Source organism: Nestor notabilis, unplaced genomic scaffold (assembly GCF_000696875.1).
Source record: "Nestor notabilis isolate BGI_N333 unplaced genomic scaffold, ASM69687v1 scaffold14497, whole genome shotgun sequence".
Taxonomy (NCBI): domain Eukaryota; kingdom Metazoa; phylum Chordata; class Aves; order Psittaciformes; family Psittacidae; genus Nestor; species Nestor notabilis.
The window spans coordinates 1-19,693 of NW_009935232.1; the positions used below are offsets into that span (position 1 = coordinate 1).

At 36.0% G+C, this 19,693-nt stretch overlaps 1 protein-coding gene across 1 annotated transcript in view; it reads left to right on the plus strand.

Annotated features, from left to right (window-relative positions):
• Positions 1 to 193: 193 nt before the first annotated feature.
• CLEC16A (C-type lectin domain family 16, member A) overlaps positions 194 to 19,693 on the plus strand; it is a gene marked incomplete at its 5' end in the record, with an annotated part of 57,802 nt that continues 38,302 nt past the window's right edge. Inside the window, 10 exon segments of the mRNA XM_010017748.1 lie at positions 194 to 406; positions 1,079 to 1,184; positions 2,731 to 2,736; positions 3,077 to 3,200; positions 4,061 to 4,235; positions 5,922 to 5,975; positions 8,570 to 8,683; positions 13,129 to 13,357; positions 14,000 to 14,129; positions 18,260 to 18,360. Coding sequence (XP_010016050.1) covers positions 194 to 406; positions 1,079 to 1,184; positions 2,731 to 2,736; positions 3,077 to 3,200; positions 4,061 to 4,235; positions 5,922 to 5,975; positions 8,570 to 8,683; positions 13,129 to 13,357; positions 14,000 to 14,129; positions 18,260 to 18,360 — 1,252 coding nt within the window.

A 19,693-nucleotide genomic window follows, 5' to 3' on the forward strand; every position in this document is an offset into this window, starting at 1 on the left:
GTTAAACTTCATGAGGTTGGCATCAGCCAATTGAGGAAGATGAAGTGTATTCTCAGTTTTCTTGTTCTTGGCAGCAAAGACCTTTGTAGGGAACAGTTTCTTTATGTTACTGCTTGAAGCCATTGCTTGAGTTGTTTGGCTAAAAATGGAGATCTTCAAGCATCAGGTAGATTTTTGCTAGCAGGTACTTTAGATACAGATAGTTAGCATAATTTTTTTTCTTTCTCTTAACCTGTATGATGTCTCTTATTTTTCAGACTACCTGCTCTCTAATAATTATGTAAATTCTATTATTGTCCACAAATTTGACTTCTCTGATGAGGAGATCATGGCATATTATATATCATTTTTGAAAACTCTTTCCTTGAAGCTCAACAATCATACTGTACATTTCTTTTATAATGAGGTAAGTGAAAAAAGAGTTGTAGTATAATGATGAGAGGACTTTAGTTAGAAATGGATAGCAGTTTCGTACACATTCTAGTTAGTCTCTTGTCCTGGCGTGTCCTACATTTATTTTTATAACAGCGGTGTCAGTGGTTGAGGACTTGTTTGTGGGGATCTCTGCAAAAACATAATAAAGAAGGTCTTTGTCTTTACACAACTGTAATAAAATAAAAATCTGGAAGTTGGTTTATATTGGACTGTTTAGGTAGTTCTGAAGTCTACTTCTGTGGGAGTTCAACTTGTTTATGCCTTGTTTTCTTGTGCTTTTTTTAAACAGGATCTTTTCTGTTGCATTACTTCGTTCTAAGAGTCTTAGTCATAGTCTGAAAAGCCTGAGTAATCAAAGGTCAAGGTGGCAGTGGATTTTTCCTCGCTCCATTCCACATTTGCCAGAAGAGGGCATTATAGCACTCAATATGTGCAGAGTTAACTTGGAAAGCTCTGACGCTTAAAGCGGGCTTATTTTAATGCAGAGCTACAAATGCAGCTGACTGCATTGTAAAATCATTTCAAACACTTAAGTAGAAGGTAAAAATATCAGAGCAATACATGGAAGACAGCTTTCATGCAGAATCCCAATAGATACTCTGTACATGTTTGGTTAATGCATAAATACTTTCTTTTGTTACAGCACACTAATGACTTCGCTTTGTACACTGAAGCTATTAAATTTTTTAACCACCCAGAAAGCATGGTCAGGATTGCTGTTAGGACTATAACTTTAAATGTCTACAAAGGTATGCTTTTTATATATTCAGAAAGGCATGTGTACAAAAGGCTTGTTTTGTTGTAGTTTAGTTTTCAGATATTTACATTTAAGGGTTTTCTGTCTTTTATGAGATTGAAAAGCTTGGCATGTTGTCATGCTTCAGGTACATATTTTGGTTTTTGTGAAACAGAACCCCAAACCTACAGTATGTACTTGTAAATAATATTGTTTCCTCAGAGGTGAAACTGGTTTTAAAAAAACAAGCATGCATGAGGAGCTTCAGCTTCCCTTCCAACAGAGATCAGAATGCGACTGTATTTAAACAAACCAAAAAACCCAACCCCAAAGCTGAAGTGCTTTAATCCTATGAAATACTTTTGACTTATGAACTTGAGCTTTATAATGTATGAAGCAGTAACCTTTCTGGCTACATCACTTCCTTTTGGATTTTAAGTGCATTAGAATATGATTATAGAGCTCGTAGGTGCTGCAGTCTGAAGAAGAGCTAAACCATTCCCAGAGAGGCCCAGTCAAGGCCAGGAGGCTGCTGTCACAAATTCCTGTACTGGACATTTCTGTAGGACATCAGGAAAAAAACCCCAAACTTCACTGTGAGGATACTTAAGCAGTGCAACAGGTTTTTCGAAGACACCGAGAAATCTGTATTGTCTGAGATCTTAAAAACTCAACCAGACCCAGAGCAACCTGGTTGAACTTCAAAGTTATTGTTATGTGGAGAATGGGTTTGAACTAGACAATGTCCAAAAGTCACTTTCCCCTAATTTTTTAGGTGGGATGTATAAAATCTGTAATAGGCTGAAAATATCACAGTGATCTCTGTAGAGAAATTGGTGTATATTCAGAATTTTTACCTGCAAAATCAGTGTGCTGTAAGGTAGTATGTATTATGGAATATGTTCATGAAGGGCTTCTTAGTCTTTAATCCATTTTAAATTAAATTGCATTTTGAATTTACACAGCTTTTTATCAAGAGAAAGAGTGATTTGATAAGTCTTCATCATAGAAGAACATAAGATCTGTTTTTTAAAACAATAAACAATTGGCTTTGCAAATAACTGGGTAGCCTGTGTAGCTGAGAGGTTCTTCATAGTGTTGACTGAAAGGGACAAAAATGTCTTTCTTTTGTATGTCGTGAAATGGGCACTTTGTACATGTTTCTACTTCAAGGAGCTGTAAACCGAAGTATGAGCTCAGAGAAAGAGCAAAGTGCAGGCTTTATATCCTATTAGTTACATATTTATGTATCTAAGTATTTTTATGGTAAAAAAAAAAAACAAACTCACTTGTCTAGAATTTTCATTGGATGTTACAGTGATACAAAGGTTAGAGTTGAAAAAACACAGCTCAGGTGTTCAGGGTTCATAGTTTTCTGACTATCCATTTGCATATATTCTGATCTAACACCTACCATGTATCTTTTAGTTTAGATGCTTTGTGCTTTAGCTTTTTAAACCCTTTTGGAGGATGTCGCTATCCCAGTTCCTAATCTTGTTAACTGTTGTCTGTTTCTTTTGCCCTTCCTTCACTGATGATTCCCGTGTTCCTTAATGCAGTGTCATGTAAGTCTGACTAGCTTGACTTTCAGAATTACTGCTTTATTCTTATGCTTTTTTTCTTTTCTTATTAATACAGAATGTGCTAAAAAAACCCAACCTTTCTCAATTCCGTTAGATTTGTTTATATTCAGACCTATGTAAATATATCAGTATTAGGCTCATTCAAGCCTATTAAGAATTGATATGATGCTTTTGTAGATATCCATTTCATGCATAAGATCATGTCAGGTATATACTCGTATGAAAAGCTAGCATGTAATCAAATTCAGAAGATACTTTGTTGTATTTCTTAATTACAAAAAGTTGGCAACTGATTTTTTTCTTTTTAACAATTTCTCTTCAGTGGACAACCAACCTATGCTGCATTACATTAGAGATAAAACTGCTGTCCCTTATTTCTCCAACCTCGTTTGGTTTATTGGAAGCCACGTGATAGAACTGGATAACTGTGTGCAGACTGATGAAGAGTAAGGTTTTACAAATGCTGGGTGTTGAATGGAAATGCTTTTTTCCAGGTGTTGATACTCTCCTTATTTTGTCTGTAGTGGTTGGATGAAGTTAGTTTCTGAATACATTCCACTGTAAACAGGTTAAGCTTTTCATTCTTGCAAAGTTTTTTACTGATTCTTTGAATTGATAGTGGTTAGTGCTTTGTGTCCTTTCCATTCTGATATCCAGATAGTAAATTAGTGTTTGGCAACATACTTTTTCTTCATCTTTGTTTTAATTCTGCTAAATTTAGTAGATGCCCAGAAGACACAAAAAGTATTTTTTGTTCCAGTCTTACTAACTGTATCTTTTTAATCTTCCTTTTCTGTGTAGCATCTCAGTAGAACAGCTTTCTGAAAAGTTTCTAGGAAAAAAAATTAAACTGAAAAGGTGAACTCTTACTAAATACATGAACTTTCAGACCTGAAATGCATGTGTAATACTCCACTATCATCTACAGAAATATTTTGTTGGTTTAGATTATTCTTGGTTAGCCTTTCCACCCCACGTTAGAATAGGGTGTTTTTTTTGTTGTTTGTTTTCTCCTTTTTTTTTTTGTTTTTTTTTTTTTTTTTTTTTTTTTTTTTTTTTCTGGTTGGCGTGTAAAAAGACCCTGGCAGTGGAAAGTGAAGTTTTAAAACAACCACCACTTCTGAAAACTTGGGGAAGAACTTAATATGTGCATCCTAAACCACATCTAAGCCTGAATACTGTTTGCTAGCTGCATTAGACTTTACTAAAAACCTCTTTACACATTGCACATTAATTCTTTCCTTAAGGTTTTTAACACTCTGGCAATTGATTATATCTCAGACTTTCTTTCTGCTCTCTTTCTCAGGCACAGAAATAGGGGCAAACTGAGTGACCTGGTAGCAGAACATCTTGATCATTTACATTACCTTAACGATATCCTTATCATTAACTGTGAATTTTTAAACGATGTGCTGACAGACCACCTACTTAATCGGCTCTTTCTTCCCCTCTATGTGTATTCACTAGTCAATCAAGACAAGGTAAGTTAATACCTGCTAACAGGTAAAGGTATTACTTTCAATACGCATAACGATTTTTTTCAGCAGGTGCATTCTGTAGTATTGTTAATGTCGTCAATATCTATGTGTGCTTTACATGAAATGGCTCAAATAAGGTGAGTGTAGGAAATATCCTGAGACTGAATTTAAGGGCAGAATAGATAAAATAAGCAGATTATAATACCTTTTCCCAGTATCCCTGCAAATTTTCCATGGTGTAAAAATCCACTCCAGGTAGAAAATACAAACTGGTTTTGATACTTGATTATTCTGTTTGCAGATAAGCTGTGTTTCAATGCAATACACTTGGTTTTATTTTTCATAGAATCCCAGACTGGTTTGGGTTGGAAGGGACCTTAAAGCTCATCCAGTTCCAACACCCTGCCACGGACAGGGACACCTTCCACTAGCCCGGGTTGTTCCAAGCCCTGTCCAAGCTGGCCTTGAACACTGCCAGGGATGGGGCAACCACAGCTTCTCTGGGCAACCTGTGCCAGTGCCTCACCACCTTCATTCTAAAGAACTATATCCAATTTACATCTACCCTTTTTCATTTTAAAGCCGCTTGTCCTGTAACTAGCTGCTCTTATAAAAAGGTGGGGATTTTGTTGTGTGGGTTTTTTTTTTTTTTTTGGCTTTTTTTTTTTTTTAAAAAGCATAATTGAAAGCTAATTTTTAATGAAATAGAAACTGCTCTTTTAAAACCTGTACAGGTTCCTGTGTTCACTTGTCTTCTAAGAAAATAAATAAATTAACTTTTTTTTTTTTTTAATCTTCTGTAATGGTGTTTGTTCTTAAGATAGGCAGTGCTTTGTGAACTTCAGCATACTTGCATTAGCCAGAGGTCAGGTTTCTTGCAAGTTAATGAATTCAGTATGTTCCTTGTGCACTGAAGATTGAATAACAATAAGCTTCTTGTCTTGCCATTGAAATAGGGTGAAGCAGACTTTCCTGGCTTTTAACTTTCATTTCAGCTCTGCTAACTTCTTCCATTCACACATGTGCAGAAATCTGCTTGTCGTCCTGTTTCCGGGCACTTATGTCTTTATGATTGTAAAATGGAGCTGCTCTTACCTCTTGCGATAACTGATGAATTTATTTGGTGATGTTTTTTTTGAAGTATCAATTCAGTTTTAAAAATGCTTTCACTACTACTGGTATATAAATTTATCAGTGTTGTGTTCAAATTATACTTCAAATATTTTTGTCCTATGCAGTTTACTTGATTTAGAGAAGTGTCTATCAGTAAAATGTTTTTTAATATGTAGGTAATATTTCATTGTTTCTGAATAGGTAATTTTTAGAGCAAATTTTTAATGAAGGTTAACTGAGAAGTACTTTTTGAGGGAATAGTATTATAGTGAAAGTCAGCATGCTTCTGGCATACTTACCTGTTAAATTTAAGTTACCAAAGTGACTATGAGAGACTGTAATCAATAGCAATTTTTTTTAAGCGTGTAGATTGAGGAACATGCTTATTCTGAGAGTCTTCAGTTGAAATAGTTTACGAGAAGTGAATGATGAAGAGCATGATGCTTTCTGAACATTTAGTGGCAGAATGTGGAACAGCACCATATTAAAAGTTTTGTTTTAAATAAAATATTAAATCGTGTAAATGCTTTGACTTTGTATAAATGAATCTGCATTTTTCATAAATTTTTTCCATAGGGTGGAGAGCGTCCAAAAATAAGCCTCCAAGTTTCTCTCTATCTTCTTTCCCAAGTAAGTATTTTAAGTATTTTGTCCTATTTCTGAACATGTTTTGCAGTAATGTTATGATTTATAAATTAGTGTGTTTTTGGCAAATCTCTTAAAGACAATTTGGCAAGTGAAGATTTAAACCTATCAGTTTCCATTTAAAAAGAAAGATAATTTGTCTTTTTATGGACAGACCAAACAGTTTCTTACTTGAGCTAATATTCTTCTGAGGATCCCATAGCACAGGGTAGCCATTAGAGCAGTCAGTGATCATAGTTTATGTACACCACTTGACACATGGTGCATAACAGAGCCATGCAACACACTAGGACAGGACTTGGTAATATTTCAGGTAAAGTTTAGTTAGATGCTGTATTGCAATTTGAATCTGCCTAAGGAATGGAAGATGCCAGGTTTGGATAGAAATAGGAGGAGCAGTGATCTCATGGTTGTTTTTTTGGGTTTTTTGGTTTTTTGTTTTTTTTTTTTTTTTTTTGTGGGTTTTTGTTTTGTTTTGTTTCAACCCCAAACAACCACCCTCCTCACCCCCAAACCCCCACCACTTCAGCCTCAAACTTTCTCACAATTTGAATTTCATTATACCTATACCTTAAATCTGTATTTAAATACTTGTAATTTCTTATTGTTACCAGTCCCACCTCCTTTTTTCATATTGAGTTTCACAGTGGGTTTTTCTTGTTATTGTAGAGAAAAATAATCTTTTCTCCCTGTAGTTGCTGGTGCATGGATAGGAAGCTAATTTTCTTAAATTACTTTCTCTGAAAATAGTTTTGCCTTGTATTCATAGAATTTATTCTTTTTTCTTCCTTTGAACTTACCATTTTACATGAGTCATTTTCTTATGGTCTGGCCCATAATTTCATCTTCTTTAAGAACTCTTCTGAAAAATACGATTTTTCAGGATAATACAATTTGATGCTTCTTAACTTAAACCTAAAAAACTATGGTGATGTGGTAGTTATTTACCACAGATGAAACATTGGGAGAAACAGCTTGTTATAGCTAAAGGGATCTGCATCATAGGGCTATGTATGTTGACCTCTTTTAGCCTCTTTGATTTCAGTGGAAGTATTGTCTAGGTATCACTTCAAGATTTAGATCCATGTTCTTTGTTCTTTTTAATAAGGAAAATGGTACTGCTTTCCTAACCATAAAGAACTGAGAAAAAACATTTTGTGTCAGAAGGGGATGTGATGTAGCAAATCCTTTTTCTGTAATTAGCAGAAATACATATTTTTCCACCTCTTCTTAACCTAGAGTCTGTCTTTGGAGGGGGACCTGAAAAAGTGTACACTGAGTATCTGAAAAACCTTCTTAACTCCTGTTATTGAGACCAGGCATACACTTCAAGCATTACTCATATTGGAGAGTCATACTAGCAGATGAAATTCTTCTGCTGTGGATTTCATCCACTGTTCACAAAGTGAACGTGTAACATATTTACACCAAAACATGCCTGTGTGTAGCCAAGCTACGTTTTCTGAATTAGAAGAAGCTGTAGTGATTTGTGAGGTTGTTCAAAGTGTGTTGCAACTTTCTAAGTTTTATATGGTCACCACAGCATTCTAATAAGCACTTCACTTTTGAAGGTCTGTAATGGTTGTCACTTTAACCAAAAAACATGTGGAGGGCATGTTTAGCTGAATATTGCCAAAACAATGATTAGGTTTACTGATTTAGAAATTATTTGGGGATTTTTCAGCTAGAAGTGCTGTTTAGACTTTGATATTCCTCTGGAGAAAATGGTTATAAACTGACATAAGGCTATTGCGGCTGGATCTGAGCTGGTTCTGTCCAGGAGCCAGTCATTTGCTGGTCCAACCTTGTAAGCCTTGCTTCAAAATAGAGTGCTTAGTGTAAACAGAGAACTATGTTAAAGCACTGAAGAGCTTCTTCAGAAGTGCTTTAATACTGTAAGCAGTATGGCCCTTATTCTCTGTTATGCAGCCGCTTTGTAGCTAGACCATAAGTCATTGCAAGAAATAACAGCTAATTCATAGCAGGAAAAGCTGCTTCTGATCCAGTTCAGCCTATTGCATGACATTTACTCATGAATCACTGCAAAGTAATAGTATGCATGACACAGAACTTACTGGAGTCGTGCCAGCTGTTGGTATGCAAGAAGGTCATTGAACGCTCTATACCAGAATCAGTTTGCGTAGTTTCTCAAAAAAAAAAACCAACAAAAAACCCAAACCAATCAACCCAAAAAATCTCCAAAACAAACGAAATCAAACAAATCAAATTATTTCTCCCACCACCCAAAAAAACCCTAGCCAAAAATCCCCTAATTTTCTGGAGCAGTTCTAATTTGGGTTCCTCGCTAGAATATTGCATAAATTTCATCTTGAAGCTGATGAGGAGAGAGAATTTTACATTTCTATAGGAGGGAAGATTGTGAAGAATTATTTATACTAGGTAGCTTAAAATGGAGAGAAAGGTCGAAGTAGATTTCATGAACTACCAGTGTTACCACTTGTACTTTATATGTGAAGTTACCAGTTTAACAAGGTCAAAGTATGTTCAGTGACTGAAATTGTGAAACTATGTGTTCTGTAATATATGTCTGATATTTCTTTCCACTCTTCTTTTAATAGGTTTTCCTAATTATACATTATGCCCCTTTGGTGAACTCATTAGCTGAGGTTATACTTAATGGTGACCTCTCGGTGTTTTCTTCTAAAGTTGAGCAAGATGTACAGAAAAACTCGGTAGGTGGCTGACTAATTTTGGATATTTTTGTTTTAGAGAAAACATTTGAGAAGTAGAATCAGGCATCTGGAAACTGGTAAGCTAAGGTGACTGTGCTTAGGAGAGAACAGCAGTAGGAGATTTCAGCAGAAAAATACTCTCTACAACTTAGTGTATTCTGTTCTTGTCAGAGTTGCAATATTTTCATGCATGCATATATATTTCCAGTAGTGGTGTATGCATGTGCAGAACATGCATTAGAATACTTAGTTGCTTCTATAGGGGTCAAGCACTACAAAGGCTTCTGTCATTCTGATGGGACATTTCTGTAATCCAGTCTTCTCTGTTCAGTTTATGTTATCAGCTTTTTGGCAGTGAAATAGAAATGAGTCATCACAACTTTCCTGTGAGATTACTTCCTTACACGACTTGTAGAAATGAGAGACTTAGAAAAAATACATGGCCTTATGGTAAATCCTTTGGATATAGAAGGAATTAAGGATTTTGTCTGAATAGCCCCACTGGTTTAGCAGTAAAAACAATCGTCTCTGAAAGCATGCATCCATGTACATAAGAGAACATAGGCCAGCCACAAGTAGAGGGAGTGCTATCACTTTGTCATTGCCCTTGTATCTTTGGATTTAATCCTGTGTAGATGTTGCTAGAGGCTGCTGCTTCTCGTGTTTTTGTAAGTGTGTCATATGTATGATTTTTTTCCCTTTTGTGGTGAGTCTCTCAGTTTGTTACTTGTTAAAGGCCTAACAGGGGATGGTAATAAGAAAGGGGTACAACATAACTTTGGTTAAGAGGCTTATGAGTATAGTTCTGTCTAAAGATTGAATGTGTTCCCCAATTTCTGACTAGTCAGCGAAGAGTTACTGCATATTTAATTTATAACAAGCAATAGATTATGTTCTTGTGCATGTTCTTTCCCAGCAGTGGTTATAGCACTGAGAGTTTCAAGGGGGAGATATGCTTTAAGTCTTCCACAATACAAGTCAGCTTTTCCACATTTCTTCCTACTGTGCAGTGGAAGCTCTGTGTGCTAATCTTAGCCAGTAGGTTTTAGGTTCTGGTATTTTGTACTGTTGACCTTGATATTTAGAATTTAATCTTTTTTAGAGTAAACTGCAATGGACCAAATGTCTTAAGATAAAGCAATCTCTTGTCTCACCTGCAAGCTGTGTACTGAATGTTGCATGTTGTTTCTTGTGCAGAAGTGGCTTTGTTACTAGGAAATCTGTGGCGAGAGGGTGGGGCACCAGACGTTACAGAAGTGAGATTTTTCTCTTCCTTTCATAGCTACTGTACAGAGTTGCAGAATTTCTGTAGCATGTGTTTGTGTGCTTCCACTAATGTTAGGAATATTAGGGCTTTCCCATGAACTTCTGTTCCACTATTCTCTTGTGTTTGTAATACTATTTAGATTGCAGCTTATTACTGGTCTTAAAGATCCTCATGGCATGTAAACTAGTACTTCTCTCATACCTGACCAATAGTAAATAGGAGGGATATTGGCTTTCTAGGATAGACATTTAGCAAAACTGCTAGAGGTGGACATTTGTTACAGGGAGAGCAGAGTGGTGGCACTTTTGGTGGACCAGGAAAAAGCTCGCATAGAAGAAACTTTAGGTTTTGGTAATTCAACCATATTCTTCAGTGAAATCTTAGAGGGGTGAACCTGTACTGTCAGAAAGGCTACTGGTGCAGAAAAAGCAGAGAGTAGTCTTCAGCAGAATTGCCCCATGTGCTGCTTCCAACGAGGGAAGCTATCAAGTGAGCTGTTCTTCTTTGAGTGGGAAAAGCTACTGCCTATATTACATGGTATTTTCTACTGGTACACAACTCAATGCAGTAAGGCTGAAGTCAGCTGTAGATAAGGAGGCACAAACAAGTAAAGGTGAGGCAGTTTCTTGTTGCTCTGTGATAGGACTTCTTAGAGCAGAAAGTTGATTTTTGAGCAGTCAGCCATTTCAGGGGTGCATCAGGATTGTTGCAGTGTTATAGCTGTGGTGTATTCTGTTGCAAAGAAATGACAAACTTCCATTGAATAATGGAAGCTATTTCAGAAGCTACTTCAGAATTGCTTGTTTTGGGGTTAGTAGAGAAACATGATGAGTAAGTTTGGTTTGTGTTTTTTTTCTTTTTTTTTTTTAAATTTACTCTTTGGCTGAGTTTAGAATTGTTTTTCTTCTTAAGTCAAACCTATATTTATCTTTTACTACTTCCTTTCTGTTACAATTTCCCATGATAATCATTCTCATATTCTCCCAAGCTTCTTGTTTGGGGGATATTTCTGTGTGTTATGGTGAGCCACAGTTCTCTCTAAACCCCTGCTTCGTACCTAACACTGCTCATCACTTGTAGCTGAGATGTCTCGATATATTTAAATTCAAGTGTGACTGTCTGTTTCTAACTAACTCGTAGTTTCTAAAACTGGAAGTAAGTAGAACCTCATGTTTATATTCATCTTCCTAACAAAATAAATTGAAGTGGAATGAGCTGTAGAGAGCATGGACTGAGATTACCAGAAGCAAGGTCATGTGTCCTCATGTTAGGAGACTGAAGAGTAAAGAACACTTAACAAAACTAAAAGCTGAGAAGGGTTGCAGTTGCTGTGTACAAATGCAACACATCCAGAGTTATTTAAGGCAAAAGAGCAATGGTAATTGTCAGGGACAAATGGTACTGCTTCCTGCAGATCAGTTTGTTGAAAAAATCACCAGCAGGTCTAATTTATGATAGTTCATGAATTGGCAATAACCAACCTGTGGAGATATGCTGAACATCATAGGGCAGTAGAGGTTGCCCAACCTCCACTGAACAGGTTCTTCTCCTCAAGTATAGCAAATGAAGATGCAGTTTTCTTTCTATATTTTATCCCTGTATTTCTGGGTTTAGGTGATATCAGAAGAAATACTGTCTCTTACCTCATGATGAGAGTTGAGTATGCATAGCCAACGGAATGTATTTAAACTTGTTAGCAGTCATCACACTAAGGTTTACCTTACTTCCTGTGAGATCTGTTTCTCTGCATAATTCGGATGTGGGCCAGTTCCACCTATTTCATGTTTCTTGTTTAACCTACTTTCTCCTTCCCGTAAAAGTTGTTACAGTTATTGCCTTATTTTACCAGCACACATTGCACAAGATAAACCATAATTGAAAGCATGGTTGAAAGACATTTTAGAAGTATAAAAGAACAGTATCTCAAACTCTATAATCAACTTAGTTAAAGCATATACAATGTAAATTATTTTAAGTCTGATTTTAGAATGCTTTAAATATATAGACTTGTTACATTTAGCAGGACAGCATATATATGTTGACTTCTCTCAGCATTCTGTCTTGAGATGGACCAGACAATGGCTCAGTGTTTACGAGCACATTGCTGTCTACTGGTCTCAGTTATTGTGCTGTTACAGCTAACGTCATCTTCGAAATGCAAGGGTTATAACTATGAGCATTCTTAGTAAAGAAAGTAGCTACAGGATTCTAGGAAGCAATTTTAAGAAGTGAATGCAGGAAGAGAAAAATGCATTATGCAACTTGCATGCTACTTTTTTCTTTTTTTCCCTAAAGAATAGGACTTCATGAGTTCTTCCTTTTTTTTATGACTTTTCTGACCAGAAACCATCAATAAAAGGTTGTAACTCTGGTTGGTTTAAAACCTTCCTGTGTTGCAGTTTGATCAGACTAAAAGTATATTGGAGAGGTTACTGGGGAACATGAGTGTGGTAAATTTCACATTGTGAGTTTTTCTGGTGTTGTGAAAGATTCCTCCTACTGTCTGGTTTGTTTCAGTGCCAAGCGCAAGGAGGTTTATGCAAGATTTCTTTGAAACCTATTAAAAAAGTCAGAAGAATCAGAGAAACATTCAACCTGTAGAAGGCTTCTTCCCAGATTTCTTCCTAATGTCTTACTTTTTATGTATACGTGTTCCTTATTGAGTGAAGGGAGGGATTTTTCCAAATGTTTTGTGAGGTCTCTGTTGTTAGGATGGCACAGATAGTGCACACTCTTGGAAATAACTTACTCTGGGAGAAATTTGTCATCTAAATAAATTTTCTTGCTCTGTAAATTAATAATCAGTAAAATCAGGTGGTAACTGCTTACTGTTTGACTTTGTATGTACTCAGTGTCTCACCTGTTTAGGAAGTTAAAAGGAGAGGAATAAATTAATAAACTTTTATTGATGAAATAGGTAGTTCTGTATCTTCTGTCTCAAAATGGCATATTTTTAATGAGAGATCTTTAGGATATGTTACTTTGGAGATAATTGTACTACTGAAGATTTGATACAACTTGAGGTCTGCCTTCTTGTATTTTAAAATGTATTGGAGAGTTGTAAGTGGTCTGCTAATTTTCATTCTAAACTCCCTCTTTTATATGAACTGAAGTTTCTTTATAAGTTTGAGTTTAAAATGTCTTGCTGTAACTCAACGTAAATTCTTCAAATTTACAGGCAAAGTCAAGTATCAGATGTTTCATAAAACCAACAGAAACACTTGAGAGGTCCCTTGAAATTAACAAACAGAAGGGGAAGAAGAGAGTGCAGAAAAGACCCAACTATAAAAATGTTGGTGAAGAAGATGAAGAGGACAGAGGATCTGAAGATAACCAAGATGACCTAGATAAAACTAAAAGTACAGAAGTGAGTTCGAAGGGCATCCGAACAAGCAGTGAAAATGAAGGTGAGTATAACAGCAAATTAAAATGACAGAGTTTGGATACTGATGTTTTGTTGCCCACCATGACTTGAAGAAAATATGACATGATCTACTCTTTAAACAGGAACATTTAGTAGTCATCTCTGTCCAAATTCTTAAGCAAAAGCTAGAGTTGGTCCTAATACTTTTGCTTAAAGTGAATAGGAATGATGTACTTGGGACCAGATAACCTGTTTGCTGTAATTGTGGAGACCTATTTGCACCCTCTATGGAACTTGATGGCCACCCATGCCCCAGTCTGACCATCATTTTCACAGAGATTTTTTTTTTTCCCCCCCAGAAAGAAGTTCCATGTGTTTTCTTCCTGTAGTTTGGAGGGGAGGGGGATTGCTGTTGCTTGTTTATTTGCCAAAATCTATATATTCTCTTTCCATATAGTATGCATGTGCGTAATTTTCTTACAGCAGTTAAATTCCTTAAAGAAATGTAAACAAACTATTTTAGTGAGAAGAAATTTTGCCTCTTATCTATGAATTCATAAACCTTTCCAAGTTTATGGTTGCACCTCTAACATATAATTGCATCAGTCACTTTTAATGCAAAATGGAAAGTACAAAAGAGCTTCCCTAGCTGTTTGTTAAAAATACCACCTTGTTTTGGTTTTAGAAATAGAGATGGTAATCATGGAGAGGTGTAAACTGTCAGAACTGCCCATCTCTACTGTGACAGAACAGAATACAACAGATGAAGAAAAGAGTGCAGCTGCCTCTGGGAGTGAGATAACAAACTGGAACAGGTATAAGATACTGCAGTGTATTTTGCTGGATTTCTTCCTTACTTGCCCTCATGTTAATTCTCTCACTTCTCTTAAAGGAAGTTTCAGATCTGACTCCAATTAAAATTACAGGGGTTTTTGAGAATCACAAATAAGAGAGGCAATTACGGGATGAGAAAAAAGGGATATGACCTCTACCGATCAGTTTTAGAAATAGTCCTGTTCCTCTGTGCTTTCCTTTATGGCAGTTGTGATGCCTTAAGTTAGTAAAATTGAATTACAGCATATTAAGACAATAAAACTAGAATATAAATGTTTTCATTCCAGAATTTTCTAAAACTCTAAATTAAGCTAGAAGAACTCTTCTTAATGACATATATGGTCACATCCGCCAATTTTGTATACACTTACGGGGGGGAAAAAAGATAAATTCCTCTGATCAGGGCTGAATTTGGAAGAATTTTAGAAGTAGTAGTTGTAAATAAACCCTGCTAACCTGTGAACAGTTTCCAAGGTTAGTTAGCATATTTTAGGGTTATTGAAGACTTTTGGAAATGCAATTTTTAAGTGGTTTGGGTAGCAGAAATTGCTCTGACATCAAAATTTAAACTTGGATATATTAAATGCCACTAAGGCACTTTCTCAGTATGAATTTTGCACTCTTGTTATTAGAATGCTAAAGGAAAGAAACTGGACATGCCATCTCTAACACAAAAGTAATTGCCAGTGTGTCCCTTGGGGAAATGCATATGTTTAATAGGATTTGCAATTTATTTTTAAACTTGGAAAATGCTGCCTGGTATTCCCAGAATTTCATTCTGTCTCCATTAAAGCTTTGACGTAGCTTAGATTACATTCATTAATAAAGATAACAATTTCACTGTAAAAGTGAAATTGAACCTTGACTTGAGCTGGCTTTAAAATACGTTTTTCTAGATTATTGATATTTTGACTAAAATATGTGCCAAATGGCTTTTAGAAAGAAATTGGCAATGACTTCACTGAATACTAAAGCAACTAAGGTGCTCAGGTGTTGAAAATTGCAAAATACTAATGTGTGAGATGCCAATGCATTTGGCAAATATCTGCATTTCAGGACTCTCTTTATCTGCAGATATGATCTGTCAGCATCCTGCATCTTTCCTAGAAATAAACAGCATCAAAGAATGTGCAGAGCAAAAGATATTTTTAAAATAAGGATAGACCTTGTGTAGGGTGTTTCTGGCCTTAGTTTTGTACGTAAGTTTTTGGAAATATAGGTGGATAAGCTGCTACAGCTTAGATTTTGTGTTATTCTGTATGCCAATTGTAATATTTGAAGCAGTAGCTGAATTTCTCAAAGCATTTGTTCAAGTGTGTGTAGCTTCTTTCCTACACTGATTGGAGTTGCTGAGTTTTGTGGATAAGGTGAGCTATGTGGTAGTGGAAAATACAGTCATCTTTTATGTCATGCTTCAAGTGGGAGAAATTGCCATAACTGGAATAATCGTTGATGATTATGATGATAGTGATTCCTAAAGTGTTGCAGTTTTCAATTGTGGACACAGTCTACAAGAATAAATAATTTCAAGAATACTTATATGACATTTAACCTGTTTCTCCTAGCAAGTTACTAGTAAAAGGCTAATAAAGGAAGAAAATGCTTACAGACTTAAGAAATACAATGGAAAATATTTGCCATGTGGCCTCTAATATTAAAAATGGCTTTTAAAATTTGTCCAGTAGTTGTTGAAAATAAACACAAAACAGCAGTGTTTGCGGTTAAAAAGCTGTAGCTGTAAAAGGTAAATTTTCAGTCTCCCTTCGCCTTTTTGCTACTGTGAAGAACATAAGAGAAAGTATTTTTGGTGTAATTTATTTCGATGTGCCTCACTACTGGAAAATTTAAGCCTGAAGTTAAGCCTAAAGCCTTAAGTTAATTTCAATTGCTTCCTTTTATGATATGTTACATAGTAAAGTTTTTTCCAGAATAAAAAAATCTTCATGCTACATTGCACCTTCTGTTGCTACTTTCTTACAGCTGAAATTTTTCTGGGTCTCTCCGATATTTAGGCTATATGAGGACCTGTTGGTGAGTGGGATTCTAGCAGTTGTTCTGGCCTCAAATTACTTCAGTTGAGACTTTGATAATGCAGATAGATGCTGTGAAGTACCTGGAATGTAAATTATTTTGGTCACTGCTGTGATCATATCTTCTTAGAATTACGTAATTTCACGAATCTAAGTAGTAGATGGGTGAAAACAAGGAAAAATGCATTAGAGACTATAGAAGTCACTTAATACCATGTAATATTAGTGTTAGTGGAACAGCTACAGATATTTCTTGCAGCTTTGACCTCCTAAAACATTGGTTTTATAGAATTAAATATTACTTTTACATCGTTTGTCAGTTTTTAGGGTAATTACTATGTGTTGTTGGTCTGACAACAGACCCAGTGCTGTAGCATTTCTGTATTTTAATAATCTTGAACCTGGATATCTTGGTCCCCTTTCTTCTTCAGACCTTGAAGCTGAACTCCCTTTGCTATGTGTAAAGCACCCCATTTCAGGATGTCATGAGGCTTATAGGGCTTCTTCAACACTTAGGAAGACTGAAGGCACTCCTGGTTTATTTTCAACATTGCTAATTCTTTAGGCTGCTTTTCCATGAATAGTTACTTTCTTTTGAGATCTACAGTAGGAGTATCTGTACCTAAGCGATTTGGCGTAGGTACACAGAGCTGTGCTGAACTTGGGCAAAGAGGATCGCAGCTCAGTGGCGGATGTATTATGGAGGATGCTTGTAATACAGCTACAGAAATGCCCAAACATATGACTGTGATGTTGTGAACTGAGCAGAGGAACAGTGTGTTCTGTTGTTGTTGTCATAGCCTTGCTTTAATAAAAGAGAGCGTGTTGTCGAAATGTGTGCAGAGCTGAGGAGAAGTGTTAAATACATTGTTGTGACTTTGGTTGAGTGGCTTACTGGCATACATTAAGTGTGACCATCAGGGTGCCACAGCTCTGGGATAGGTATCTTGTGTTCTGGTCATTGATAGCCCTTACAACCCATTGCTAACCATAGCGATGAGTTTGAAGTGGATGCTTTTTATCTGCTAGGTCTGAAGATAGGAAAATGTACTTGGTTTTATGAGTTGGGATGCTATTTTAATGTATTTTATTTGGATGTAATTTAGGTAATGTAAGGATGTTTTTTCTTTTCACTGTTAAAAAGATTCTTTGAGAAGTAGGAATTCTCCCTTTTTAGTCAAGGTTATAAACTGTCTTATTACTCTTCCATGATTTTTTATTTTTTTTTTTTAATTATTATCTGTCTGGACCACCTGTGAAAACTAATCTAATTTCTGCTTGTGCTCCGAGCTGACTTGGGTGCAAGCCAGCTGAAGACAAGAAGCCAACTTGCATTACTATCAGGCTTGTGCTAGTATCAGTTGAATCTCAGCCGTATCTGAGCTGTCCAGACAGCTTCTGGGCTAGCTTGACTTTTCTGGTCTGTTCAGGGTACACATGAAGGGTGACCATGAGACTGTTTGTGGCTTCCTGTATATATGTTGTAGGTCACACATGCTTAAAAGTCATGGGGGAAAAAAAGCTTATCTGCAGCCTAAACCTTTCTTTTTTTCCATTCAAATGTTCCATCCCTGTTCATTTTCTTCCTAGAACTGTTTGAAATTAAATGACTGATTCTTTCAGAATAACCTAGCTTCCTCCAAACTTCTAGTGAAAACTGCTTTCTTGTAATAGTAAAAACTTCAAGTCCATTCAATACATGAGATTTAAGGTAGGGTTTTTTTAAGGCAACAGTGATAGCAGCTACTTAAAGTTACTTATGTAAACATTTAAACCAAGCTTTTGCATACACACATGCTAAAGGTGCTACAGACAACTTAGTAAACACGTGAACAGCCAATTCTTCGGAAAGTATCATGTAACAAATCCCATCAAAACATGAGAATTAATGGCAGGACATAAATACAAGGCTTAGTTATAATCTGACTACTCTTAAACAGGTTCATTTTTGTTTAATGCCTGCAGATGTACATTACTGTAATATTGCTTCTTCCATTAGCTACATTTAGAACAAGATAGTTACTCATTTTTCTGTAGATGTCTTTTCTTCTGAACAGTTGTAAAATTACTCCTTTCCACAGGCCTTTTCTTGATATGGTCTATAATGCGCTGGACTGTGCTGAAGATGATTACTATGCCCTCTTTGTGCTCTGTCTGTTATATGCAATGTCACACAACAAAGGTAAGCAATGTTTGCTTTTTCTAGAGAAAACCAATGAGGCACATGGTTTTAGACAGGCACGATCTGTTTGTAACTTCTGTTTATGCATGCCTTAAAGGATGAGAAATTCTTTACATGGGGGAGGAAGAAATGAGTATGCTGTAAGTAAAAACAGTTGCTAAGGATCAGATTTTTAAGAAAGATTTGTGAGCGTCAGATAACTTCCATAGATTTCTTGGAAGTAGAATAGGATTGTTCTGTTTAATTTTTCATCTCTTAATTTCAGTTGAAAATTCAATCTGCAGATTTATGGGATTCAATTTTTTCCCACTTTGCGTGTACTGCGATTGCTAGATGTAAGCCAAGTATAAAATGTTCTAAAACTTGCCCCCATATGTTAAAATTAAATCTTTGTGTACTTTAAGCATATAGATATTGCCCAAGGCCTGAGAATCAGATGTAATTATGAAAGTCATGTACTGCCTATTTCTATCCAGCTTTGGCAGTCCTTCAGTAATTATTTTTGAACTATGCAATTCCTCACCAGCTGCCTCAACCATTGTGCTGTAATTGATTGAAAGTTTATTTAAGTTGTCAGTGTTCTATGCCATAAGACATCTTGCAAGTCTCCCAAGGAGCCTGGACTATGTTTATAGACTAGCAAACCTATGTTAAATGTGTACTTCATTGTAATTCAGACAGTGTGAGAATATGTAACCTTTTCAAAGGGATGGTTATGATTAGCTTTTGTGCTGTTTATCTTTCTGTGCATTTTAAATGGATTCCTTATGGAACAGTAATGTAAACAACTCTTACATGGACATTAATCATGTATGTCATGAATTGAGAGCCGAATTTAAGTTATTTTTAGTTTATGAGTATAGTTTCTATGACAGACCAGTTATTTAAATGAATCAATGGCTACAGTAAACTTAGCACTAAGTAAACTTAGCAAATACAACAGACAGTTGTATTTGAGAAATACAGCAAGCAGTGAAATATCTAACTTTAAAGAGACTAAAAGTATCCTGGCCCTAAATTGGAGATACCTGTTAGGTGTTAAGAGGTCAAAATAGGCACTTCTTTCTTTGGTGCTTGCATCAGCCATTTCTAAACGAAAAAATTCTTTAGGCTATACTCATTAGCTTTCTTTGTCAATAGTTTACATTAGCCCAGTGCTCTTTGGAAGCTGTTTTCCCTTCTTCCTTTATTCTTGGCCCTAGGTCTTAGATGCTAGACAGATAATGACATCCAGGTTTGGTGGTCTTGTCTTTCAGGAGTCCCATTACAGTCTGTGCCCTCTAATAGACTGCTTTCAGTCTTAGGGGGCCACAGAATCAGTGCTTCTGTCTTG